General features: G+C 44.7%; 1 protein-coding gene across 1 annotated transcript in view; it reads right to left on the minus strand.

Moving 5' to 3' along the window:
• The window catches only part of cacnb2b (calcium channel, voltage-dependent, beta 2b), a 104,955-nt gene extending 94,469 nt beyond the window's left edge, over positions 1-10,486 (minus strand). The window contains exon 1 of the mRNA XM_041896894.1: positions 10,271-10,486. Within this exon, the coding sequence (XP_041752828.1) occupies positions 10,271-10,288 (18 nt within the window). The 5' untranslated portion in view covers positions 10,289-10,486. The remainder of the gene's footprint in view (positions 1-10,270) is intronic.
• Between the last annotated feature and the right edge of the window lie 17,508 nt (positions 10,487-27,994).

Below are 27,994 nucleotides of genomic sequence, written 5' to 3' on the forward strand. Positions count from 1 at the left end.
ACTTGGGCCTCTTTAGTTTGTAATGGTGATGTATATTTAGGCTTGGTCCTCTTTAGTTTGTAATGGTGATGTATATTTAGACTTGGGCCTCTTTAGTTTGTAATGGTGATGTATATTTAGACTTGGGCCTCTTTAGTTTGTAATAGTGATGTATATTTAGACTTGGGACTCTTTAGTTTGTAATGGTGATGTATATTTATACTTGGGACTCTTTAGTTTGTAATGGTGATGTATATTTAGACTTGGGCCTCTTTAGTTTGTAATGGTGATGTATATTTCGAATTGGGCCTCTTTAGTTTGTAATGATGATGTATATTTAGACTTGGGCCTCTTTAGTTTGTAATGATGATGTATATTTAGACTTGGGCCTCTTTAGTTTGTAATGATGATGTATATTTAGACTTGGGCCTCTTTAGTTTGTAATGGTGATGTATATTTAGACTTGGGCCTCTTTAGTTTGTAATGATGATGTATATTTAGACTTGGGCCTCTTTAGTTTGTAATGGTGATGTATATTTAGACTTGGGCCTCTTTAGTTTGTAATTATGATGTATAGTTAGACTCTGGCCTCTTTAGTTTGTAATGATGATGTATATTTAGACTTGGGCCTCTTTAGTTTGTAATGATGAAGTATATTTAGACTTGGGCCTCTTTAGTTTGTAATGATGATGTATATTTAGACTTGGGCCTCTTTAGTTTGTAATGATGATGTATATTTAGACTTGGGCCTCTTTAGTTTGTAATGATGATGTATATTTAGACTTGGGTCTCTTTAGTTTGTAATGGCGATGTATATTTAGACTTGGGCCTCTTTAGTTTGTAATGGTGATGTATATTTAGACACTGGGCCTCTTTAGTTTGTAATGGTGATGTATATTTAGACTTGGGCCTCTTTAGTTTGTAATGGTGATGTATATTTAGACTTGGGCCTCTTTAGTTTGTAATGATGATGTATATTTAGACTTGGGACTCTTTAGTTTGTAATGGTGATGTATATTTAGACTTGGGCCTCTTTAGTTTGTAATGGTGATGTATATTTAGACTTGGGCCTCTTTAGTTTGTAATGGTGATGTATATTTAGGCTTGGTCCTCTTTAGTTTGTAATGATGATGTATATTTAGACTTGGGCCTCTTTAGTTTGTAATGATGATGTATATTTAGACTTGGGCCTCTTTAGTTTGTAATGGTGATGTATATTTAGACTTGGGCCTCTTTAGTTTGTAATGATGATGTATATTTAGACTTGGGCCTCTTTAGTTTGTAATGGTGATGTATATTTAGACTTGGGCCTCTTTAGTTTGTAATTATGATGTATAGTTAGACTCTGGCCTCTTTAGTTTGTAATGATGATGTATATTTAGACTTGGGCCTCTTTAGTTTGTAATGATGAAGTATATTTAGACTTGGGCCTCTTTAGTTTGTAATGATGATGTATATTTAGACTTGGGCCTCTTTAGTTTGTAATGATGATGTATATTTAGACTTGGGCCTCTTTAGTTTGTAATGATGATGTATATTTAGACTTGGGTCTCTTTAGTTTGTAATGGCGATGTATATTTAGACTTGGGCCTCTTTAGTTTGTAATGGTGATGTATATTTAGACACTGGGCCTCTTTAGTTTGTAATGGTGATGTATATTTAGACTTGGGCCTCTTTAGTTTGTAATGGTGATGTATATTTAGACTTGGGCCTCTTTAGTTTGTAATGATGATGTATATTTAGACTTGGGACTCTTTAGTTTGTAATGGTGATGTATATTTAGACTTGGGCCTCTTTAGTTTGTAATGGTGATGTATATTTAGACTTGGGCCTCTTTAGTTTGTAATGGTGATGTATATTTAGGCTTGGTCCTCTTTAGTTTGTAATGGTGATGTATATTTAGACTTGGGCCTCTTTAGTTTGTAATGGTGATGTATATTTAGACTTGGTCCTCTTTAGTTTGTAATGGTGATGTATATTTAGACTTGGGACTCTTTAGTTTGTAATTTTGATGTATATTTATACTTGGGACTCTTTAGTTTGTAATGGTGATGTATATTTAGACTTGGGCCTCTTTAGTTTGTAATGGTGATGTATAGTTAGACTTGGGCCTCTTTAGTTTGTAATGGTGATGTATATTTAGACTTGGGCCTCTTTAGTTTGTAATGGTGATGTATATTTAGACTTGGGCCTCTTTAGTTTGTAATGGTGATGTATATTTAGACTTGGGCCTCTTTAGTTTGTAATGATGATGTATATTTAGACTTGGGCCTCTTTAGTTTGTAATGATGATGTATATTTAGACTTGGGCCTCTTTAGTTTGTAATGATGATGTATAGTTAGACTTGGGCCTCTTTAGTTTGTAATGATGATGTATATTTAGACTTGGGCCTCTTTAGTTTGTAATGATGATGTATATTTAGACTTGGGCCTCTTTAGTTTGTAATGATGATGTATATTTAGACTTGGGCCTCTTTAGTTTGTAATGGTGATGTATAGGTAGACTTGGGACTCTTTAGTTTGTAATGGTGATGTATATTTAGACTTGGGCCTCTTTAGTTTGTAATGGTGATGTATATTTAGACTTGGGCCTCTTTAGTTTGTAATGGTGATGTATATTTAGACTTGGGCCTCTTTAGTTTGTAATGATGATGTATATTTAGACTTGGGCCTCTTTAGTTTGTAATGATGATGTATATTTAGACTTGGGCCTCTTTAGTTTGTAATGGTGATGTATAGTTAGACTTGGGCCTCTTTAGTTTGTAATGGTGATGTATATTTAGACTTGGGCCTCTTTAGTTTGTAATGGTGATGTATATTTAGACTTGTGCCTCTTTAGTTTGTAATGGTGATGTATATTTAGACTTGGGCCTCTTTAGTTTGTAATGGTGATGTATATTTAGACTTGGGCCTCTTTAGTTTGTAATGATGATGTATATTTAGACTTGGGCCTCTTTAGTTTGTAATGATGATGTATATTTAGACTTGGGCCTCTTTAGTTTGTAATGATGATGTATATTTAGACTTGGGCCTCTTTAGTTTGTAATGATGATGTATATTTAGACTTGGGCCTCTTTTAGTTTGTAATGATGATGTATATTTAGACTTGGGCCTCTTTAGTTTGTAATGGTGATGTATATTTAGACTTGGGCCTCTTTGGTTTGTAATGGTGATGTATATTTAGACTTGGGCCTCTTTAGTTTGTAATGGTGATGTATATTTAGACTTGGGACTCTTTAGTTTGTAATGGTGATGTATATTTAGACTTGGGACTCTTTAGTTTGTAATGGTGATGTATATTTAGACTTGGGCCTCTTTAGTTTGTAATGGTGATGTATAGTTAGACTTGGGCCTCTTTAGTTTGTAATGGTGATGTATATTTAGACTTGGGCCTCTTTAGTTTGTAATGGTGATGTATATTTAGACTTGGGCCTCTTTAGTTTGTAATGGTGATGTATATTTAGACTTGGGCCTCTTTAGTTTGTATTGATGATGTATATTTAGACTTGGGCCTCTTTAGTTTGTAATGATGATGTATATTTAGACTTGGGCCTCTTTAGTTTGTAATGATGATGTATATTTAGACTTGGGCCTCTTTAGTTTGTAATGATGATGTATAGTTAGACTTGGGCCTCTTTTTAGTTTGTAATGATGATGTATATTTAGACTTGGGCCTCTTTATTTTGTAATGATGATGTATATTTAGACTTGGGCCTCTTTAGTTTGTAATGATGATGTATATTTAGACTTGGGCCTCTTTAGTTTGTAATGGTTATGTATAGTTAGACTTGGGACTCTTTAGTTTGTAATGGTGATGTATATTTAGACTTGGGCCTCTTTAGTTTGTAATGGTGATGTATATTTAGACTTGGGCCTCTTTAGTTTGTAATGGTGATGTATATTTAGACTTGGGCCTCTTTAGTTTGTAATGATGATGTATATTTAGACTTGGGCCTCTTTAGTTTGTAATGATGATGTATATTTAGACTTGGGCCTCTTTAGTTTGTAATGGTGATGTATAGTTAGACTTGGGCCTCTTTAGTTTGTAATGGTGATGTATATTTAGACTTGGGCCTCTTTAGTTTGTAATGGTGATGTATATTTAGACTTGGGCCTCTTTAGTTTGTAATGGTGATGTATATTTAGACTTGGGCCTCTTTAGTTTGTAATGGTGATGTATATTTAGACTTGGGCCTCTTTAGTTTGTAATGATGATGTATATTTAGACTTGGGCCTCTTTAGTTTGTAATGATGATGTATATTTAGACTTGGGCCTCTTTGGTTTGTAATGATGATGTATATTTAGACTTGGGCCTCTTTAGTTTGTAATGATGATGTATATTTAGACTTGGGCCACTTTAGTTTGTAATGATGATGTATATTTAGACTTGGGCCTCTTTAGTTTGTAATGGTGATGTATATTTAGACTTGGGCCTCTTTGGTTTGTAATGGTGATGTATATTTAGACTTGGGCCTCTTTAGTTTGTAATGGTGATGTATATTTAGACTTGGGACTCTTTAGTTTGTAATGGTGATGTATATTTAGACTTGGGACTCTTTAGTTTGTAATGGTGATGTATATTTAGACTTGGGCCTCTTTAGTTTGTAATGGTGATGTATAGTTAGACTTGGGCCTCTTTAGTTTGTAATGGTGATGTATATTTAGACTTGGGCCTCTTTAGTTTGTAATGGTGATGTATATTTAGACTTGGGCCTCTTTAGTTTGTAATGGTGATGTATTTTTAGACTTGGGCCTCTTTAGTTTGTAATGGTGATGTATATTTAGACTTGGGCCTCTTTGGTTTGTAATGGTGATGTATATTTAGACTTGGGCCTCTTTAGTTTGTAATGGTGATGTATATTTAGACTTGGGACTCTTTAGTTTGTAATGGTGATGTATATTTAGACTTGGGACTCTTTAGTTTGTAATGGTGATGTATATTTAGACTTGGGCCTCTTTAGTTTGTAATGGTGATGTATAGTTAGACTTGGGCCTCTTTAGTTTGTAATGGTGATGTATATTTAGACTTGGGCCTCTTTAGTTTGTAATGGTGATGTATATTTAGACTTGGGCCTCTTTAGTTTGTAATGGTGATGTATATTTAGACTTGGGCCTCTTTAGTTTGTATTGATGATGTATATTTAGACTTGGGCCTCTTTAGTTTGTAATGATGATGTATATTTAGACTTGGGCCTCTTTAGTTTGTAATGATGATGTATATTTAGACTTGGGCCTCTTTAGTTTGTAATGATGATGTATAGTTAGACTTGGGCCTCTTTTTAGTTTGTAATGATGATGTATATTTAGACTTGGGCCTCTTTATTTTGTAATGATGATGTATATTTAGACTTGGGCCTCTTTAGTTTGTAATGATGATGTATATTTAGACTTGGGCCTCTTTAGTTTGTAATGGTTATGTATAGTTAGACTTGGGACTCTTTAGTTTGTAATGGTGATGTATATTTAGACTTGGGCCTCTTTGGTTTGTAATGGTGATGTATATTTAGACTTGGGCCTCTTTAGTTTGTAATGGTGATGTATATTTAGACTTGGGACTCTTTAGTTTGTAATGGTGATGTATATTTAGACTTGGGACTCTTTAGTTTGTAATGGTGATGTATATTTAGACTTGGGCCTCTTTAGTTTGTAATGGTGATGTATAGTTAGACTTGGGCCTCTTTAGTTTGTAATGGTGATGTATATTTAGACTTGGGCCTCTTTAGTTTGTAATGGTGATGTATATTTAGACTTGGGCCTCTTTAGTTTGTAATGGTGATGTATATTTAGACTTGGGCCTCTTTAGTTTGTATTGATGATGTATATTTAGACTTGGGCCTCTTTAGTTTGTAATGATGATGTATATTTAGACTTGGGCCTCTTTAGTTTGTAATGATGATGTATATTTAGACTTGGGCCTCTTTAGTTTGTAATGATGATGTATAGTTAGACTTGGGCCTCTTTTTAGTTTGTAATGATGATGTATATTTAGACTTGGGCCTCTTTATTTTGTAATGATGATGTATATTTAGACTTGGGCCTCTTTAGTTTGTAATGATGATGTATATTTAGACTTGGGCCTCTTTAGTTTGTAATGGTTATGTATAGTTAGACTTGGGACTCTTTAGTTTGTAATGGTGATGTATATTTAGACTTGGGCCTCTTTAGTTTGTAATGGTGATGTATATTTAGACTTGGGCCTCTTTAGTTTGTAATGGTGATGTATATTTAGACTTGGGCCTCTTTAGTTTGTAATGATGATGTATATTTAGACTTGGGCCTCTTTAGTTTGTAATGATGATGTATATTTAGACTTGGGCCTCTTTAGTTTGTAATGGTGATGTATAGTTAGACTTGGGCCTCTTTAGTTTGTAATGGTGATGTATATTTAGACTTGGGCCTCTTTAGTTTGTAATGGTGATGTATATTTAGACTTGGGCCTCTTTAGTTTGTAATGGTGATGTATATTTAGACTTGGGCCTCTTTAGTTTGTAATGGTGATGTATATTTAGACTTGGGCCTCTTTAGTTTGTAATGATGATGTATATTTAGACTTGGGCCTCTTTAGTTTGTAATGATGATGTATATTTAGACTTGGGCCTCTTTGGTTTGTAATGGTGATGTATATTTAGACTTGGGCCTCTTTAGTTTGTAATGATGATGTATATTTAGACTTGGGCCTCTTTAGTTTGTAATGATGATGTATATTTAGACTTGGGCCTCTTTAGTTTGTAATGGTGATGTATATTTAGACTTGGGCCTCTTTGGTTTGTAATGGTGATGTATATTTAGACTTGGGCCTCTTTGGTTTGTAATGATGATGTATATTTAGACTTGGGCCTCTTTAGTTTGTAATGATGATGTATATTTAGACTTGGGCCTCTTTAGTTTGTAATGATGATGTATATTTAGACTTGGGCCTCTTTAGTTTGTAATGGTGATGTATATTTAGACTTGGGCCTCTTTGGTTTGTAATGGTGATGTATATTTAGACTTGGGCCTCTTTAGTTTGTAATGGTGATGTATATTTAGACTTGGGACTCTTTAGTTTGTAATGGTGATGTATATTTAGACTTGGGACTCTTTAGTTTGTAATGGTGATGTATATTTAGACTTGGGCCTCTTTAGTTTGTAATGGTGATGTATAGTTAGACTTGGGCCTCTTTAGTTTGTAATGGTGATGTATATTTAGACTTGGGCCTCTTTAGTTTGTAATGGTGATGTATATTTAGACTTGGGCCTCTTTAGTTTGTAATGGTGATGTATATTTAGACTTGGGCCTCTTTAGTTTGTAATGATGATGTATATTTAGACTTGGGCCTCTTTAGTTTGTAATGATGATGTATATTTAGACTTGGGCCTCTTTAGTTTGTAATGATGATGTATATTTAGACTTGGGCCTCTTTAGTTTGTAATGATGATGTATATTTAGACTTGGGCCTCTTTAGTTTGTAATGATGATGTATATTTACACTTGGGCCTCTTTAATTTGTAATGATGATGTATATTTAGACTTGGGCCTCTTTAGTTTGTAATGATGATGTATATTTAGACTTGGACAGTGAAGGTTTTATAGGCAATGTTACCACTTTTAGACACTGCAGGCTTTAAAGGCAATGTTACCACTTTTATACACTGCAGGCTTTAAAGGCAATGTTACCACTTTTAGACACTGCAGGCTTTAAAGGCAATGTTACCACTTTTAGACACTGCAAGCTTTAAAGGCAATGTTACCACTTTTAGACACTGCAGGCTTTAAAGGCAATGTTACCACTTTTAGACACTGCAGGCTTTAAAGGCAATGTTACCACTTTTAGACACTGCAAGCTTTAAAGGCAATGTTACCACTTTTAGACACTGCAGGCTTTAAAGGCAATGTTACCACTTTTAGACACTGCAAGCTTTAAAGGCAATGTTACCACTTTTAGACACTGCAGGCTTTAAAGGCAATGTTACCACTTTTAGACACTGCAGGCTTTAAAGGCAATGTTACCACTTTTAGACACTGCAGGCTTTAAAGGCAATGTTACCACTTTTAGACACTGCAGGCTTTAAAGGCAATGTTACCACTTTTAGACACTGCAGGCTTTAAAGGCAATGTTACCACTTTTAGACACTGCAGGCTTTAAAGGCAATGTTACCACTTTTAGACACTGCAGGCTTTAAAGGCAATGTTACCACTTTTAGACACTTCAGGCTTTAAAGGCAATGTTACCACTTTTAGACACTGCAGGCTTTAAAGGCAATGTTACCACTTTTAGACACTGCAGGCTTTGAAGGCATTGTTACCACTTTTAGACACTGCAGGCTTTAAAGGCAATGTTACCACTTTTAGACACTGCAGGCTTTAAAGGCAATGTTACCACTTTTAGACACTGCAGGCTTTAAAGGCAATGTTACCACTTTTAGACACTGCAGGCTTTGAAGGCAATGGTAGCGCGTTCGCGTAGATCGCATTCAGTGTAAATGCTGCAGATGTCGACTTAATTGGAAATAACTTTTAATTGTCAAACGCTATATAACGCAAATCTGTCAGTCTGTTCAAATTCACTTATTCATCATAGCTCAATGTCAATCCGACAGTTATAATTGTTCTCATTATTGTTGCCTCTGCTTCCACAGTTATAACGGTTCTTCACTTCCCTGTCTTTCCTTTCTTCTGCTAGAATGTTCTAGATACCTTGCTCCATTTCTCCTAGAAGAGAGGAGTCATCTCTGTCTAAAGCCCAGTCAACCCTAACCGCTAAGAGGATTGCCCTATTCAGGTTAAGAGAATTAACCTGTCGACTGCAATAATACACAATAGACTGGCCTGTAGACTGCAATAGAACACAGTAGACTGGCCTGTAGACTGCAATAGAACACAGTAGACTGGCCTGTAGACTGCAATAAAACACAGTAGACTGGCCTGTAGACTGCAATAAAACACAGTAGACTGGCCTGTAGACTGCAATACAACACAGTAGACTGGCCTGTAGACTGCAATAGAACACAGTAGACTGGCCTGTAGACTGCAATAGAACACAGTAGACTGGCCTGTAGACTGCAATACAACACAGTAGACTGGCCTGTAGACTGCAATAGAACACAGTAGACTGGCCTGTAGACTGCAATAGAACACAGTAGACTGGCCTGTAGACTGCAATAGAACACAGTAGACTGGCCTGTAGACTGCAATAGAACACAGTAGACTGGCCTGTAGACTGCAATAGAACACAGTAGACTGGCCTGTAGACTGCAATACAACACAGTAGACTGGCCTGTAGACTGCAATAGAACACAGTAGACTGGCCTGTAGACTGCAATAGAACACAGTAGACTGGCCTGTAGACTGCAATACAACACAGTAGACTGGCCTGTAGACTGCAATAGAACACAGTAGACTGGCCTGTAGACTGCAATAGAACACAGTAGACTGGCCTGTAGACTGCAATACAACACAATAGACTGGCCTGTAGACTGCAATACAACACAGTAGACTGGCCTGTAGACTGCAATAGAACACAGTAGACTGGCCTGTAGACTGCAATAGAACACAGTAGACTGGCCTGTAGACTGCAATACAACACAGTAGACTGGCCTGTAGACTGCAATAAAACACAGTAGACTGTAGACAGCAATAGAACACAGTAGACTGGCCTGTAGACTGCAATAGAACACAGTAGACTGGCCTGTAGACTGCAATAGAACACAGTAGACTGGACTATATACTGTAATACAACACAGTAGACTGGCCTGTAGACTGCAATACAACACAGTAGACTGTAGACTGCAATACAACACAGTACAATAGACCCAGTCCTCCTCCCAGTAACTCTAACCCCTAACCCTGTGTGTTTCAGATTGACCCAGTCCTCCTCCCAGTAACTCTAACCCCTAACCCTGTGTTTCAGATTGACCCAGTCCTCCTCCCAGTAACTCTAACCCCTAACCCTGTGTGTTTCAGATTGACCCAGTCCTCCTCCCAGTAACTCTAACCCCTAACCCTGTGTTTCAGATTGACCCAGTCCTCCTCCCAGTAACTCTAACCCCTAACCCTGTGTTTCAGATTGACCCAGTCCTCCTCCCAGTAACTCTAACCCCTAACCCTGTGTGTTTCAGATTGACCCAGTCCTCCTCCCAGTAACTCTAACCCTGTGTTTCAGATTGACCCAGTCCTCCTCCCAGTAACTCTAACCCCTAAACCTGTGTGTTTCAGTGCAGCCATGCAGAAAGGCCTCACACAGAGATGCAGGCAAGTCAACAGATGGTACATTCTACTACACACTAAACACTAAACACTAAACACTTTACCTTTTTCTTTGGTGGCATGTTAGTCTGTTGTAGGTGACGTTAAATATCTGTTGGTTTCCCTGACAGCTTTAGTCCAGACAAGGACCCATATATCACAAAACAAACTTCTTTACAAAACCACTGTTGCGCAATGTATCCAACGAGAGTATAACATTCAGAACAGATTCCTGAGAGAAGAGCCCCGGTGCAGCATATATGAGGACAGAGCTGAGTGGTGTGAATGGTTACAACAAGCCTCTTTATCAGCTAGCCTGTATTAAAAGACAGTGTAGTCACTCCTCCAGAGCCCTGGTGGAATTAAAGGCTTAGTCCTCAGAGAGACATCTGTTGCTTCTTCTGCAGAGCAAACTGTTCTATGGAGCTGGGGTATAGGACTGGGATATAGGGCTGGAGCTGGGGTATAGGGCTGGGGCTGGGGTATAGGACTAGGATATAGGGCTGGAGCTGGGGTATAGGGCTGGGGCTGGGGCATAGGACTGGGATATAGTACTGGAGCTAGGGTATAGGGCTGGGGCTGGGGTATAGGACTAGGATATAGTACTGGAGCTAGGGTATAGGGCTGGAGCTGGGGTATAGGACTGGGATATAGGGCTGGAGCTGGGGTATAGGGCTGGGGCTGGGGTATAGGACTGGGATATAGGGCTGGAGCTGGGGTATAGGGCTGGGGCTGGGGTATAGGACTGGGATATAGGGCTGGAGCTGGGGTATAGGACTGGGATATAGTACTGGAGCTAGGGTATAGGGCTGGGGCTGGGGTATAGGACTGGGATATAGGGCTGGAGCTGGCATATAGGACTGGGATATAGTACTGGAGCTAGGGTATAGGGCTGGGGCTGGGGTATAGGGCTGGGGTATAGGACTGCGGCTGGGATCTGGGGCTGGGGTATAGGGCTGGGATATAGGGCTGGGGCTTGGGTACAAGCCTGGGATATAGGGCTGGGGTTGGGGTATAGGACTGGGGCTGGGGTATAGGGCTTGAGCTGGGGTATAGGACTGGGGTATAGGGCTGGAGCTGGGGTATAGGACTGGGGCTGGGGTATAGGGCTTGAGCTGGGGTATAGGGCTGGGGCTGGGGTATAGGACTGGGGCTGGGGTATAGGGCTTGAGCTGGGGTATAGGGCTGGGGCTGGGGTATAGGGCTGGGGTATAGGACTAGAGCTGAGGTATAGGGCTGGGATATAGGACTAGAGCTGAGGTATGGGAGATAGGGTATAGGACCGCGGCTGGGATATAGGATTGGTGCTGGTTATAGGGACTGAGCTGGGGTATAGGGCTAGAGCTGGGGTATAGGGCTGAAGCCAGGGTACAGGATTGGAGGTGGGTTACAGGGCTGGAGCATAGGGTTGGAGCATACGGCTGGGGGTATAGGGCTGGAGCTGGGGTACAGGACTGGGGTATAGGGCTGGAGCTGGGGTATAGGGCTTGAGCTGGGGTATAGGGCTGGAGCATAGGGCTGGAGCTGGGTTATAGGGCTGGCGCATAGGGCTGGAGCTGGGTTATAGGGCTGGAGCTGGGTTATAGGGCTGGAGCATAGGGCTGGTGTTGGGTATATGACTGGGGCTGGGTATAGGGCTGGGGCTGGGTATAGGACTGGGGCTGGGGTATAGGGCTGGAGCATAGGGCTGGAGCTGGGTTATAGGGCTGGAGCTGGGTTATAGGGCTGGAGCTTGGTTATAGGGCTCGAGCTGGGTTATAGGGCTGGAACATAGGGCTGGAGCTGGCTTAGTCCTCAGAGAGACATCTGTTGCTTCTTCTGCACAGCACACTGTTCTATGGAGCTGGGGTATAGGACTGGGATATAGTACTGGAGCTAGGGTATAGGGCTGGGGCTGGGGTATAGGACTGGGGCTGGGGTATAGGACTGGGATATAGTACTGGAGCTAGGGTATAGGGCTGGGGCTGGGTATAGGACTGGGATATAGGGCTGGGGTTGGGGTATAGGACTGGGGCTGGGGTATAGGGCTGGGGTATAGGACTGGAGCTTGGGTATAGGACTGGGGTATAGTACTGGAGCTAGGGTATAGGGCTGGGGCTGGGGTATAGGGCTGGGGTATAGGACTGCGGCTGGGATCTGGGGCTGGGGTATAGGGCTGGGATATAGGGCTGGGGCTTGGGTAAATGCCTGGGATATAGGGCTGTGGTTGGGGTATAGGGCTTGAGCTGGGGTATAGGGCTGGAGCTGGGGTATAGGGCTGGGATATAGGACTAGAGCTGAGGTATAGGGCTGGGATATAGGACTAGAGCTGAGGTATGGGAGATAGGGTATAGGACCGCGGCTGGGATATAGGATTGGTGCTGGTTATAGGGAATGAGCTGGGGTATAGGGCTAGAGCTGGGGAATAGGGCTGAAGCCAGGGTACAGGATTGGAGGTGGGTTACAGGGCTGGAGCATAGGGTTGGAGCATACGGCTGGGGGTATAGGGCTGGAGCTAAAGTACAGGACTGGGGTATAGGGCTGGAGCTGGGGTATAGGGCTTGAGCTGGGGTATAGGGCTGGAGCATAGGGCTGGAGCTGGGTTATAGGGCTGGCGCATAGGGCTGGAGCTGGGTTATAGGGCTGGAGCTGGGTTATAGGGCTGGAGCATAGGGCTGGTGTTGGGTATATGACTGGGGCTGGGTATAGGGCTGGGGCTGGGTATAGGACTGGGGCTGGGGTATAGGGCTGGAGCATAGGGCTGGAGCTGGGTTATAGGGCTGGAGCTGGGTTATAGGGCTGGAGCTTGGTTATAGGGCTCGAGCTGGGTTATAGGGCTGGAGCATAGGGCTGGAGCTGGCTTAGTCCTCAGAGAGACATCTGTTGCTTCTTCTGCACAGCACACTGTTCTATGGAGCTGGGGTATAGGACTGGGATATAGTACTGGAGCTAGGGTATAGGGCTGGGGCTGGGGTATAGGACTGGGGCTGGGGTATAGGACTGGGATATAGTACTGGAGCTAGGGTATAGGGCTGGGGCTGGGTATAGGACTGGGATATAGTACTGGAGCTAGGGTATAGGGCTGGGGCTGGGGTATAGGGCTGGGGTATAGGACTGGAGCTGGGGTATAGGACTGGGGTATAGGGCTGGAGCTGGGGTATAGGGCTGGGGCTGGGGTATAGGGCTGGGGTATAGGACTGCGGCTGGGATCTGGGGCTGGGGTATAGGGCTGGGATATAGGGCTGGGGCTTGGGTACATGCCTGGGATATAGGGCTGGGGTTGGTGTATAGGACTGGGGCTGGGGTATAGGGCTTGAGCTGGGGTATAGGACTGGGGTATAGGGCTGGAGCTGGGGTATAGGACTGGGGCTGGGGTATAGGGCTTGAGCTGGGGTATAGGGCTGGGGCTGGGGTATAGGACTGGGGCTGGGGTATAGGGCTTGAGCTGGGGTATAGGGCTGGAGCTGGGGTATAGGGCTGGGATATAGGACTAGAGCTGAGGTATAGGGCTGGGATATAGGACTAGAGCTGAGGTATGGGAGATAGGGTATAGGACCGCGGCTGGGATATAGGATTGGTGCTGGTTATAGGGACTGAGCTGGGGTATAGGGCTAGAGCTGGGGTATAGGGCTGAAGCCAGGGTACAGGATTGGAGGTGGGTTACAGGGCTGGAGCATAGGGTTGGAGCATACGGCTGGGGGTATAGGGCTGGAGCTGGGGTACAGGACTGGGGTATAGGGCTGGAGCTGGGGTATAGGGCTTGAGCTGGGGTAAATGGCTGGAGCATAGGGCTGGAGCTGGGTTATAGGGCTGGAGCATAGGGCTGGAGCTGGGTTATAGGGCTGGAGCTGGGTTATAGGGCTGGAGCTGGGTTATAGGGCTGGAGCATAGGGCTGGTGTTGGGTATAGGACTGGGGCAGGGTATAGGGCTGGAGCTGGGTTATAGGGCTGGAGCATAGGGCTGGTGTTGGGTTATAGGGCTGGAGCTGGGTTATAGGGCTGGAGCTGGGTTATAGGGCTGGAGCATAGGGCTGGTGTTGGGTATAGGACTGGGGCAGGGTATAGGGCTGGAGCTGGGTTATAGGGCTGGAGCATAGGTCTGGTGTTGGGTTATAGGGCTGGAGCTGGGTTGTAGGGCTGGAGCTGGGTTATAGGGCTGGAGCTGGGTTATAGGGCTCAAGCTGACATATAGGACCGAAGCTGGGGTAATGAACTGGAGTTTGGGTATATAGCTGGGGTATAGGACTAGAGCTGAGGAATGGAAGATAGGGTGCTGGGTTGGAGCTGGGTATAGGACTGATGCCAGGGTATAGGGCTTGAGCTGGGGAATAGGGCTGGAGTTGGGGTACAGTGCTGGAGCTGGGGTATAGGACTGATGCCAGGGTATAGGGCTTGAGCTGGGGTACAGGACTGGGGTATAGTACTGGAGCTGGGGTATAGGGCTGGAGTTGGGGTATAGGACTGGGGTACAGGGCTGGAGCTGGGTATAGGACTGGGGCTGGGTATAGGGCTGGGGCTGGGTATAGGACTGGGGCTGGGGTATAGGGCTGGAGCATAGGGCTGGAGCTGGGTTATAGGGCTGGAGCTGGGTTATAGGGCTGGAGCTTGGTTATAGGGCTCGAGCTGGGTTATAGTGCTGGAGCATAGGGCTGGAGCTGGGGTACAGGACTGGGGTAAAGGGCTGGAGCTGGGGCTGGGTATAGGGCTGGGGCTGAGTATAGGGCTGGGGCTGGGTATAGGACTGGGGCTGGGGTATAGGGCTGGGGTCTAGGACTAGGGCTGGGGTATAGGACTGGGGTACAGGGCTGGAGCTGGGTCTAGGACTGGGGCTGGGGTACAGGGCTGGAGCTCGGTATAGGGCTGGGGTACAGGGCTGGAGCTGGGTATAGGACTGGGGTACAGGGCTGGAGCTGGGTATAGGACTGGGGCTGGGGTACAGGGCTGGAGCTGGGTCTAGGACTGGGGCTGGGGTATAGGACTGGGGTACAGGGCTGGAGCTGGGTATAGGACTGGGGTACAGGGCTGGAGCTGGGTATAGGACTGGGGTACAGGGCTGGAGCTGGGTCTAGGACTGGGGCTGGGTATAGGACTGGGGTATAGGACTGGGGTATAGGACTGGGGCTGGGTATAGGACTGGGGCTGGGTATAGGACTGGAGCTGGGTATAGGACTGGGGCTGGGGTATAGGACTGGGGCTGGGGTGTGGGGCTGGGGTATAGGGCTGGGGCTGGGGTATAGGGCTGGGGTATAGGACTGGGGTATAGGACTGGGGTATAGGACTGGGGTATAGGACTGGGGTATAGGACTGGGGCAGGGTATAGGACTGGAGCTGGGTCTAGGACTGGGGTATAGGACTGGGGCTGGGTATAGGACTGGAGCTGGGTCTAGGACTGGGGTATAGGACTGGGGCATAGGACTGGGGCTGGGTATAGGACTGGGGCTGGGTATAGGACTGGAGCTGGGTCTAGGACTGGGGTATAGGACTGGGGTATAGGACTGGGGTATAGGACTGGGGCTGGGTATAGGACTGGGGCTGGGTCTAGGACTGGGGTATAGGACTGGGGCTGGGTATAGGACTGGGGCTGGGTCTAGGACTGGGGTATAGGACTGGGGTATAGGACTGGGGCTGGGTATAGGACTGGGGCTGGGTATAGGACTGGGGTCTAGGACTGGGGTATAGGACTGGGGTATAGGACTGGGGTATAGGACTGGGGCTGGGTATAGGACTGGGGCTGAGGTATAGGACTGGAGCTGGGTATAGGGCTGGGGCTGGGGTATAGGGCTGGGGCTGGGGTATAGGGCTGGGGCTGGGGTATAGGGCTGGGGCTGGGTATAGGGCTGGGGCTGGGTTATAGGGCTGGGGCTGGGGTATAGGGCTGGGGCTGGGTATAGGGCTGGGGCTGGGGTATAGGACTGGGGCTGGGTTGTAGGACTGGGGATGGGGTATAGGGCTGGGGCTGGGTATAGGACTGGAGCTGGGTCTAGGACTGGGGTATAGGACTGGGGCTGGGTATAGGACTGGAGCTGGGTCTAGGACTGGGGTATAGGACTGGGGTATAGGACTGGGGTATAGGACTGGGGCTGGGTATAGGACTGGGGCTGGGTATAGGACTGGAGCTGGGTCTAGGACTGGGGTATAGGACTGGGGCTGGGTATAGGACTGGAGCTGGGTCTAGGACTGGAGCTGGGTCTAGGACTGGGGTATAGGACTGGGGCTGGGTATAGGAAAATCCCCGCCTTATCTTAGCTCATTGGTCACCATAGCAACACCCACCCGTAGTATGCTCTCCAGCAGGTATATCTCACTGGTCATCCCCAAAGCCAACACCTCCTTTGGCCGCCATTCCTTCCAGTTCTCTGCTGCCAATGACTGGAACAAATTGCAAAAATCTCTGAAGCTGGAGACACTTATCTCTCTCACTAACTTTAAGCATCAGTTGTCAGAGCACCTTAATGATCACTGCACCTGTACACAGCCCATCTGAAATTAGCCCGCCCAACTACCTCATCCCTATATTGTTATTTATTTTGCTCATTTGTACCCCAGTATCTCTATTTGCACATCATCTCGTTTTAAATGATATCACTGAAGCCCTTGACAAAAAACAGCACTGTGTCTCACTTTTTATTGATCTCTCTAAGGCTTTTGATACAGTTGATCATGCTATACTAAGGCAGAGATTGTTGAGTGTAGGTCTTTCGGAGCATGCAGTTGCATGGTTTGCTAACTATCTGTCTGATAGAACTCAGTGCACTCAATTTGATGGGCTTATGTCTGTTAAATTGTCTGTCCTGAATGGTGTGCCCCAGGGCTCTGTACTTGGTCCTCTCTTATTCACTATTTATATTAATGATTTAGACAAAAATGTCCAAAATGCACAACTTCATTTTTATGCTGATGATACTGTTATTTACTGTTGTGCCTCATCTCTTACAAAAGCTTTCCAGAACTTTCAAACTGCTTTTTATACTGTTCAACATACCTTGTGTCAATTGAAGCTTATCCTCAATACTGACAAAACTAAACTAATGGTGTTTTCTAATGCAAGAAATAGACCTCTGAACCTTTCACCTGTTACTACCTGTCAGGGCAAGGAGATTGAGGTTGTAACCTCATATAAATATCTTGGAATTCTAATTGATGACGGCCTCTCTTTTAAATTGCCTATTCAACAACTTACAAAAAAATTGAAGCTGAAATTGGGATTTTATTTTAGGAATAAGGCCTGTTTTTCTTTTGAAGCCAGAAGGAGGCTAGTATCAGCTACATTTATGCCTTTACTAGACTATGGGGATATTTTATATATGAATGCTTCCGCTCAGTGTTTGAGATCAATTGACACTCTTTATCATGGTACTTTGAGATTTATTTTAAACTGCAAAACCCTTACGCACCACTGTACTTTATATACCAGGGTTGGCTGGCCTTCTCTAGTCACTCGTAGGCTCAGTCACTGGTATACTTTTATTTACAAAGCCATTTTGGGTTTACTACCTTTTTATTTGGGCATTTTTATTGTTCAGAAATGTGGTGGGTACTCTCTTCGTTCACTGGACTTTATCCTGCTAACTGTTCCAAATGTCCGAACTGAATTTGGTAAAAGGTCTTTTATGTACTCTGCGCCATCGTCTTGGAACACCTTACAAAATAATTTTAAACTGGAAGAACTTGTCCCGATTGGTGTTTTTAAATCTCTGATGAAGGATTTTGAGGCTGATTCCCTGACCTGTCAATGTTTTTAATTTGCTGTTTTTGATATTGTTATACTCTTGTGAATTCATGAATGGTTTTTACTAGATTACTTGTAGTTTTTCATGTTGTCTGTCTGTAATTTTTTGTAATGACTTGGTGCTGCCTATCTTGGCCAGGACGCTCTTGAAAAAGAGATTTTAAATCTCAATGAGCCCTTCCTGGTTAAATAAAGGTTAAATAAAAAATAAAATCTCTTGCACATCTATCATTCCAGTGTTAATACTAATTGTAATTATTTTGCACTATAGCCTATTTATTGCCTTACCTCCATAACTTGCTACATTTGCACACACTGTATATATATTTTTCTGTTGTATTTTTGACTTTGTTTTGTTTTACCCCATATGTAACTCTGTGTTGTTGTTTTTATCGCACTGCTTTGCTTTATCTTGGCCAGGTCGCAGTTGTAAATGATAACTTGTTCTCAACTGGCTTACCTGGTTAAATAAAGGTGAAATAAAATAAAAATAAATATAGGACTGGAGCTGGGGTATAGGACTGGGGTATAGGACTGGGGTATAGGACTGGGGCTGGGTATAGGACTGGGGCTGAGTATAGGACTGGAGCTGGGTATAGGACTGGGGTATAGGACTGGGGTATAGGACTGGGGCTGAGTATAGGACTGGAGCTGGGTCTAGGACTGGGGTATAGGACTGGGGCTGGGTATAGGACTGGAGCTGGGTCTAGGACTGGGGTATAGGACTGGGGTATAGGACTGGGGCTGGGTATAGGACTGGGGTTGGGTATAGGACTGGGGCTGGGTATAGGACTGGGGCTGGGTATAGGACTGGGGTATAGGACTGGGGTATAGGACTGGGGCTGGGTATAGGACTGGGGCTGGGTATAGGACTGGGGTATAGGGCTGGGGTATAGGACTGGGGCTGGGTATAGGACTGGAGCTGGGTCTAGGACTGGGGTATAGGACTGGGGTATAGGACTGGGGCTGGGTATAGGACTGGGGTTGGGTATAGGACTGGGGCTGGGTATAGGACTGGGGCTGGGTATAGGACTGGAGCTGGGTCTAGGACTGGGGCTGGGTATAGGACTGGGGCTGGGTATAGGACTGGGGCTGGGTATAGGACTGGGGCTGGGTATAGGACTGGAGCTGGGTCTAGGACTGGGGTATAGGACTGGGGCTGTGTATAGGACTGGGGCTGGGTATAGGACTGGAGCTGGGTCTAGGACTGGGGTATAGGACTGGGGTCTAGGACTGGGGTATAGGACTGGGGTATAGGACTGGGGCTGGGTCTAGGACTGGGGTATAGGACTGGGGTATATGACTGGGGCTGGGTCTAGGACTGGGGTATAGGACTGGGGTATAGGACTGGGGCTGGGTATAGGACTGGGGCTGGGGTATAGGGCTGGGGCTGGGGTATAGGGGCTGGGGCTGGGGTATAGGACTGGGGTATAGGACTGGGGTATAGGACTGGGGCTGGGTATAGGACTGGGGCTGGGTATATGACTGGGGCTGGGTATAGGACTGGAGCTGGGTCTAGGACTGGGGTATAGGACTGGGGCTGGGTCTAGGACTGAGGTATAGGACTGGGGTATAGGACTGGGGCTGGGTATGGGACTGGGGCTGGGTATAGGACTGGAGCTGGGTATGGGACTGGGGCTGGGTCTAGGACTGGGGTATAGGACTGGGGTATAGGACTGGGGCTGGGTATATGACTGGGGCTGGGTATAGGACTGGAGCTGGGTCTAGGACTGGGGTATAGGACTGGGGCTGGGTCTAGGACTGGGGTATAGGACTGGGGTATAGGACTGGGGCTGGGTATAGGACTGGGGCTGGGTATATGACTGGGGCTGGGGTATAGGACTGGGGTATAGGACTGGGGTATAGGACTGGGGCTGGGTATAGGACTGGGGGCTGGGTATATGACTGGGGCTGGGTATAGGACTGGAGCTGGGTCTAGGACTGGGGTATAGGACTGGGGCTGGGTCTAGGACTGGGGTATAGGACTGGGGTATAGGACTGGGGCTGGGTATGGGACTGGGGCTGGGTCTAGGACTGGGGTATAGGACTGGGGTATAGGACTGGGGCTGGGTATATGACTGGGGCTGGGTATAGGACTGGAGCTGGGTCTAGGACTGGGGTATAGGACTGGAGCTGGGTCTAGGACTGGGGTATAGGACTGGGGCTGGGTCTAGGACTGGGGTATAGGACTGGGGCTGGGTCTAGGACTGGGGTATAGGACTGGGGTATAGGACTGGGGCTGGGTCTAGGACTGGGGTATAGGACTGGGGTATAGGACTGGGGCTGGGTATATGACTGGGGCTGGGTATAGGACTGGAGCTGGGTCTAGGACTGGGGTATAGGACTGGGGCTGGGTCTAGGACTGGGGTATAGGACTGGGGCTGGGTCTAGGACTGGGGTATAGGACTGGGGTATAGGACTGGAGCTGGGTCTAGGACTGGGGTATAGGACTGGGGCTGGGTCTAGGACTGGGGGTATAGGACTGGGGCTGGGTCTAGGACTGGGGTATAGGACTGGGGTATAGGACTGGGGCTGGGTCTAGGACTGGGGTATAGGACTGGGGTATAGGACTGGGGCTGGGTCTAGGACTGGGGTATAGGACTGGGGTATAGGACTGGGGTATAGGACTGGGGTATAGGACTGGGGCTGGGTCTAGGACTGGGGCTGGGTCTAGGACTGGGGTATAGGACTGGGGTCTAGGACTGGGGTTTAGGACTGGGGTATAGGACTGGGGCTGGGTCTAGGACTGGGGTATAGGACTGGGGTATAGGACTGGGGCTGGGTCTAGGACTGGGGTATAGGACTGGGGTATAGGACTGGGGCTGGGTCTAGGACTGGGGTATATGACTGGGGCTGGGTATAGGACTGGAGCTGGGTCTAGGACTGGGGTATAGGACTGGGGCTGGGTCTAGGACTGGGGCTGGGGTATAGGGCTGGGGCTGGGGTATAGGGGCTGGGGCTGGGGTATAGGACTGGGGTATAGGACTGGGGTATAGGACTGGGGCTGGGTATAGGACTGGGGCTGGGTATATGACTGGGGCTGGGTATAGGACTGGAGCTGGGGTATAGGGCTGGGGCTGGGGTATAGGACTGGGGTATAGGACTGGGGTATAGGACTGGGGCTGGGTATAGGACTGGGGCTGGGTATATGACTGGGGCTGGGTATAGGACTGGAGCTGGGTCTAGGACTGGGGTATAGGACTGGGGCTGGGTCTAGGACTGGGGTATAGGACTGGGGTATAGGGCTGGGTCTAGGACTGGGGTATAGGACTGGGGTATAGGACTGGGGCTGGGTATGGGACTGGGGCTGGGTCTAGGACTGGGGTATAGGACTGGGGCTGGGTATAGGACTGGGGCTGGGTCTAGGACTGGGGTATAGGACTGGGTTATAGGACTGGGGCTGGGGTATAGGACTGGGGCTGGGGTATAGGGCTGGGGCTGGGTATAGGGCTGGGGCTGGGTATAGGGCTGGGTTATAGGACTGGGGTATAGGACTGGGGCTGGGTCTAGGACTGGGGTATATGACTGGGGCTGGGTATAGGACTGGAGCTGGGTCTAGGACTGGGGTATAGGACTGGGGCTGGGTCTAGGACTGGGGCTGGGGTATAGGGCTGGGGCTGGGGTATAGGGCTGGGGCTGGGGTATAGGACTGGGGTATAGGACTGGGGTATAGGACTGGGGCTGGGTATAGGACTGGGGCTGGGTATATGACTGGGGCTGGGTATAGGACTGGAGCTGGGGTATAGGGCTGGGTTTGGGGTATAGGACTGGGGTATAGGACTGGGGTATAGGACTGGGGCTGGGTATAGGACTGGGGCTGGGTATATGACTGGGGCTGGGTATAGGACTGGAGCTGGGTCTAGGACTGGGGTATAGGACTGGGGCTGGGTCTAGGACTGGGGTATAGGACTGGGGTATAGGACTGGGGCTGGGTCTAGGACTGGGGTATAGGACTGGGGTATAGGACTGGGGCTGGGTATGGGACTGGGGCTGGGTCTAGGACTGGGGTATAGGACTGGGGCTGGGTATAGGACTGGGGCTGGGTCTAGGACTGGGGTATAGGACTGGGTTATAGGACTGGGGCTGGGGTATAGGACTGGGGCTGGGGTATAGGGCTGGGGCTGGGTATAGGGCTGGGGCTGGGTATAGGGCTGGGTTATAGGACTGGGGCTGGGGTATAGGACTGTGGGATAGGAATGGAGCTGGGGTACAGTGAGGGAAAAAAGTATTTGATCCCCTGCTGATTTTGTACGTTTGCCCACTGAAAAAGACATGATCAGTCTATAATTTTAATGGTAGGTTTATTTTAACAGTGAGAGACAGAATAACAACTAAAAAATCCAGAAAAACAAATGTCAAAAATGTTATAAATTGATTTGCCTTTTAATGAGGGAAATAAGTATTTGACCCCTCTGCAAAACATGACTTAGTACTTGGTGGCAAAACCCTTGTTGGCAATCACAGAGGTCAGACGTTTCTTGTAGTTGGCCACCAGGTTTGCACACACATCTAAGGAGGGATTTTGTCCCACTCTCTTTGCAGATCTTCTCCAAGTCATTAAGGTTTCGAGGCTGACGTTTGGCAACTCGAACCTTCAGCTCCCTCCACAGATTTTCTATGGGATTAAGGTCTGGAGACTGGCTAGGCCACTCCAGGACCTTAATGTGCTTCTTCTTGGTCCACTCCTTTGTTGCCTTGGCTGTGTGTTTTGGGTCATTGTCATGCTGGAATACCCATCCACGACCCATTTTCAATGCCCTGGCTGAGGGAAGGAGGTTCTCACCCAAGATTTGACGGTACATGGCCCCGTCCATCGTCCCTTTGATGCGGTGAAGTTGTCCTGTCCCCTTAGCAGAAAAACACCCCCAATGCATAATGTTTCCACCTCCATGTTTGACGGTGGGGATGGTGTTCTTGGGGTCATAGGCAGCATTCCTCCTCCTCCAAACACGGCGAGTTGAGTTGATGCCAAAGAGCTCCATATAGGTATACCAAACCTTTTTTGATATACTAAGAGGACCGTTATTAGCATGTTTTAACCACTCCTATGTAAATGGTAGATTATCTGAAACTCAAGAAGAAGATCTCATTATTACTGAAACAGGATACAAGTGGAAAATATAAAGATCCAGTCCATTTACAAAATTGGAGGCCCCTTACACTTCAGTGTTGTGATGCAAAAATCCTAGCAAAATGTATAGCGCATATAATTAAAAAGGCATTGTTGGATATTATTCATTCTAATCAGACAGGTTTTTTACATGGAAGATACATTGGAGATAATATAAGGCAAGTATTGGAAACAATAGAACACTATGGAAAATATGGGAAACCAGGCCTGCTATTCATAGCAGACTTCGAAAAGGCATTTGATAAAGTTCGACTGATGTTTATATATAAATGCCTGGAGCATTTCAATTTTGGAGAATCTCTTATAAAATGGGTCAAAATCATGTATAGTAACCCTAGGTGTAAAATAGTAAATAATGGCTATTTCTCAGAAAGTTTTAAACTGTCAAGAGGAGTGAAACAAGGTTGTCCACTATCGGCATATCTATTTATTGTGGCCATCGAGATGTTAGCTATTAAAATCAGATCCAATAATAATATCAGAGGATTAGAAATACAGGGCTTAAAAACAAAGGTGTCATTGTACGCTGATGATTCATGTTTTCTTTTAAATGCACAACTAGAATCCCTCCACAGCCTCATAGAGGATCTAGATAAATTTTCTAACCTCTCTGGATTACAACCAAATTATGACAAATGTACTATATTACGTATTGGATCACAAAAAAATAAAAATTTTACATTATCATGTAGTTTACCAATAAAATGGTCTGATGGTGATGTGGATATACTCGGAATACATATCCCAAAGGAAATAAATGATCTCACTTCAATACATTTTAATAGAAAGTTAGCAAAAATAGATAAGATCTTACTACCATGGAAAGGAAAATACCTGTCAATTTGTGGAAAAATCACCCTGATTAACTCTTTAGCATTATCCCAGTTTACCTATTTGCTTATGGTCTTGCCTACGCCTAGCGAACAGTTTTTTAAATTATATGAGAAAAAAATATTCCATTTTATTTGGAACGGCAAGCCAGACAAAATTAAAAGGGCATATTTATATAGTTAATATGAATTCGGAGGACAGAAATTATTAAATATTAAAGCATTAGACCTATCACTAAAAGCTTCAGTCATACAAAAGTTATACTTAAATCCGAACTGGTTCTCAAGCAAATTAGTAAGATTGTCTCACCCAATGTTCAAGAAAGGCCTTTTTCCCTTTATTCAGATTACCTCTCACTTTCAGTTATTTGAAAAGGAAACAATCTCCCAAATGTCACTATTTCTAAAACAAGCCATAGAAAGTTGGTTGCAATTTCAATTTAATCCTCCAGAAACGACAGAACAAGTAATGCAACAAATATTGTGGTTAAATTCAAATATACTAATTGATAAAAAACCTTTATTTTTTGACAGAATGTTTAAAAAAGGTATAATCTTCGTAAATGATATCATCGGTAGGACTGGTGGAGTTATGTCGCACATGCAGCTAACATAAACATATGGAAATGTCTGCTCTACCCAAAATTACAACCAAATAATTGCAGCCTTACCGCAAAAGTGGAAGAGGAAAGTGGAAGGGGGAGAAAGTAAGGAACTTGTCTGTCAGCCTTGCATTAAAGAACATAAATGGTTAAGGAAAACTGTGATAAATAAAAAAGTATATCAGTTTCACTTAAGGACCAAAGGATTGACAGCCGTCCCATATAGATTGCAAAATAGTTGGGAAGAGATCTTTGACGTCCCGCTCCCATGGCATAGTGTTTATGAACTGACACGCAAAACGACACCGGATTCAAAAATTAGAATCTTTCAATTTAAATTAATATATAAAATTCTTGCTACCAATAGAATGTTATTTATATGGGGGATACAATCTTCCCAGCTCTGCAGATTTTGCTGTGAAGAGACAGAATCATTAGATCATTTGTTTTGGTTCTGTCCATTTGTAGCTTGTTTTTGGACACAGGTCCAGGAATGGCTAAAGGATTGCAATATTTACCTGGAACTAACCTTGCAGATAGCATTACTGGGTGATCTGAAAAGTCATAGTCAATCAATCAATAATATAATAATACTTTTAGCAAAAAAAAAATTTTTTTATTCACAATCTGTAGAAGCAATGAGAATAGAAAGGTTCAGAACTTTTGTAAAACATCACAGTACGGTTGAAATATATATGGCAAATAGAAATCCTATATGGATGGTGTTAAGAGATAGATGGGAGGTATTGAATAGAGTTGAAGGATGGGACTAATAACAAATACAACAAATAATAACAAAGATAGCTAATAATGTAAGCATACTGTGTCCATAATAAGTATATAGGTTGTATGTTGGGAGCTTTTGGGAAAGAGCACAGTTAGAAAGATATGGCATATAGAAGCAAACCGGATGGACATCATGAAAATGATCGGAGAGGTTGAGAGTAGAAGAAGTTAAGGAGCAAAAAATAAATAAAAAAATACAAACAAAAATATATATATATATATATAATAGAATTATTGTAAAATTAACTCTGTCCATAAGGTGTAGATAGTAAGTATAGACCGGAAGTAGAGGCCTGGGCATTGTTGTTCACTAATTTACTCCAAGTAGGGAAAGGATGGTGGGGTTGAAAAGTAATAAAGGGGAGTATATATATATATATATATATATATATATATATATATATATATATATAGTGGGGGAAAGTATTTAGTCAGCCACCAATTGTGCAAGTTCTCCCACTTAAAAAAGATGAGAGAGGCCTGTAATTTTCATCATAGGTACACGTCAACTATGACAGACAAAATGAGGAAAAAAAATCTAGAAAATCACATTGTAGGATTTTAATGAATTTATTTGCAAATTATGGTGGAAAATAAGTATTTGGTCAATAACAAAAGTTTCTCAATACTTTGTTATATACCCTTTGTTGGCAATGACACAGGTCAAACGTTTTCTGTAAGTCTTCACAAGGTTTTCACACACTGTTGCTGGTATTTTGGCCCATTCCTCCATGCAGATCTCCTCTAGAGCAGTGATGTTTTGGGGCTGTCGCTGGGCAACACGGACTTTCAACTCCCCTCCAAAGATTTTCTATGGGGTTGAGATCTGGAGACTGGCTAGGCCACTCCAGGACCTTTGAAATGCTTCTTACGAAGCCACTCCTTCATTGCCCGGGAGGTGTGTTTGGGATCATTGTCATGCTGAAAGACCCAGCCACGTTTCATCTTCAATGCCCTTGCTGATGGAAGGAGGTTTTCACTCAAAATCTCACGATACATGGCCCCATTCATTCTTTCCTTTACACGGATCAGTCGTCCTGGTCCCTTTGCAGAAAAAACAGCCCCAAAGCATGATGTTTCCACCCCCATGCTTTACAGTAGGTATGGTGTTCTTTGGATGCAACTCAGCATTCTTTGTCCTCCAAACACGACAAGTTGAGTTTTTACCAAAAAGTTCTATTTTGGTTTCATCTGACCATATGACATTCTCCCAATCCTCTTCTGGACTCATCCAAATGCACTCTAGCAAACTTCAGACGGGCCTGGACATGTACTGGCTTAAGCAGGGGGGACACATCTGGCACTGCAGGATTTGAGTCCCTGGCGGCGTAGTGTGTTACTGATGGTAGGCTTTGTTACTTTGGTCCCAGCTCTCTGCAGGTCATTCACTAGGTCCCCCCGTGTGGTTCTGGGATTTTTGCTCACCGTTCTTGTGATCATTTTGACCCCACGGGGTGAGATCTTGCGTGGAGGACATGGGGGATTGGAAGTGATGCAGACAATTACATTGATAGAAGATACAATCTATCTGCAATATTTATTTATTTATTTTATTTCACCTTTATTTAACCAGGTAAGCCAGTTGAGAACAGGTTCTCATTTACAACTGCGACCTGGCCAAGATAAAGCAAAGTAGTGCAATAAAAACAACACAGAGTTACATATGGGGTAAAAAACATAAAGTCAGAAATACAACAGAAAATATATATACAGTGTGTGCAAATGTAGCAAGTTATGGAGGTAAGGCAATAAATAGGCTATAGTGCAGAATAATTACAATAGTATTAACACTGGAATGCTAGATGTGCAAGAGATTATGTGCAAATAGAGATACTGGGGTGCAAAAGAGCAAAATAAATAACAATATAGGGATGAGGTAGTTGGGTGGGCTAATTTCAGATGGGCTGTGTACAGGTGCAGTGATCGGTAAGGTGCTCTGACAACTGATGCTTAAAGTTATTGAGGGAGATAAGAGTCTCCAGCTTCAGAGATTTTTGCAATTCGTTCCAGTCATTGGCAGCAGAGAACTGGAAGGAATGGCGGCCAAAGGAGGTGTTGGCTTTGGGAATGACCAGTGAGATATACCTGCTGGAGCGCAGACTACGGGTGGGTGCTGCTATGGTGACCAATGAGCTAAGATAAGGCGGGGATTTGCCTAGCAGTGATTTATAGATGGCCTGGAGCCAGTGGGTTTGACGACGAACATGTAGTGAGGACCAGCCAACAAGAGCGTACAGGTCACAGTGGTGGGTAGTGTATGGGGCTTTGGAGACAAAACGGATGGCACTGTGATAGACTACATCCAATTTGCTGAGTAGAGTGTTGGAGGCTATTTTGTAAATTACATCGCGAAGTCAAGGATCGGTAGGATAGTCAGTTTTACGAGGGCATGTTTGGCAGCATGAGTGAAGGAGGCTTTATTGCGAAATAGGAAGCCGATTCTAGATTTAACTTTGGATTGGAGATTCTTTATGTGAGTCTGGAAGTTGAGTTTACAGTCTAACCAGACACCTAGGTATTTGTAGTTGTCCACATACTCTAGGTCAGACCCGTCGAGAGTGGTGATTCTAGTCGGGTGGGCGGGTGCCAGCAGCGTTCGATTGAAAAGCATGCATTTAGTTTTACTAGTGTTTAAGAGCAGTTGGAGGCTACTGAAGGATTGTTGTATGGCATTGAAGCTCATTTGGAGGTTTGTTAACACAGTGTCCAATGAAGGGCCAGATGTATACAAA

This window comes from Coregonus clupeaformis, chromosome 14, assembly GCF_020615455.1.
Source record: "Coregonus clupeaformis isolate EN_2021a chromosome 14, ASM2061545v1, whole genome shotgun sequence".
NCBI lineage: Eukaryota > Metazoa > Chordata > Actinopteri > Salmoniformes > Salmonidae > Coregonus > Coregonus clupeaformis.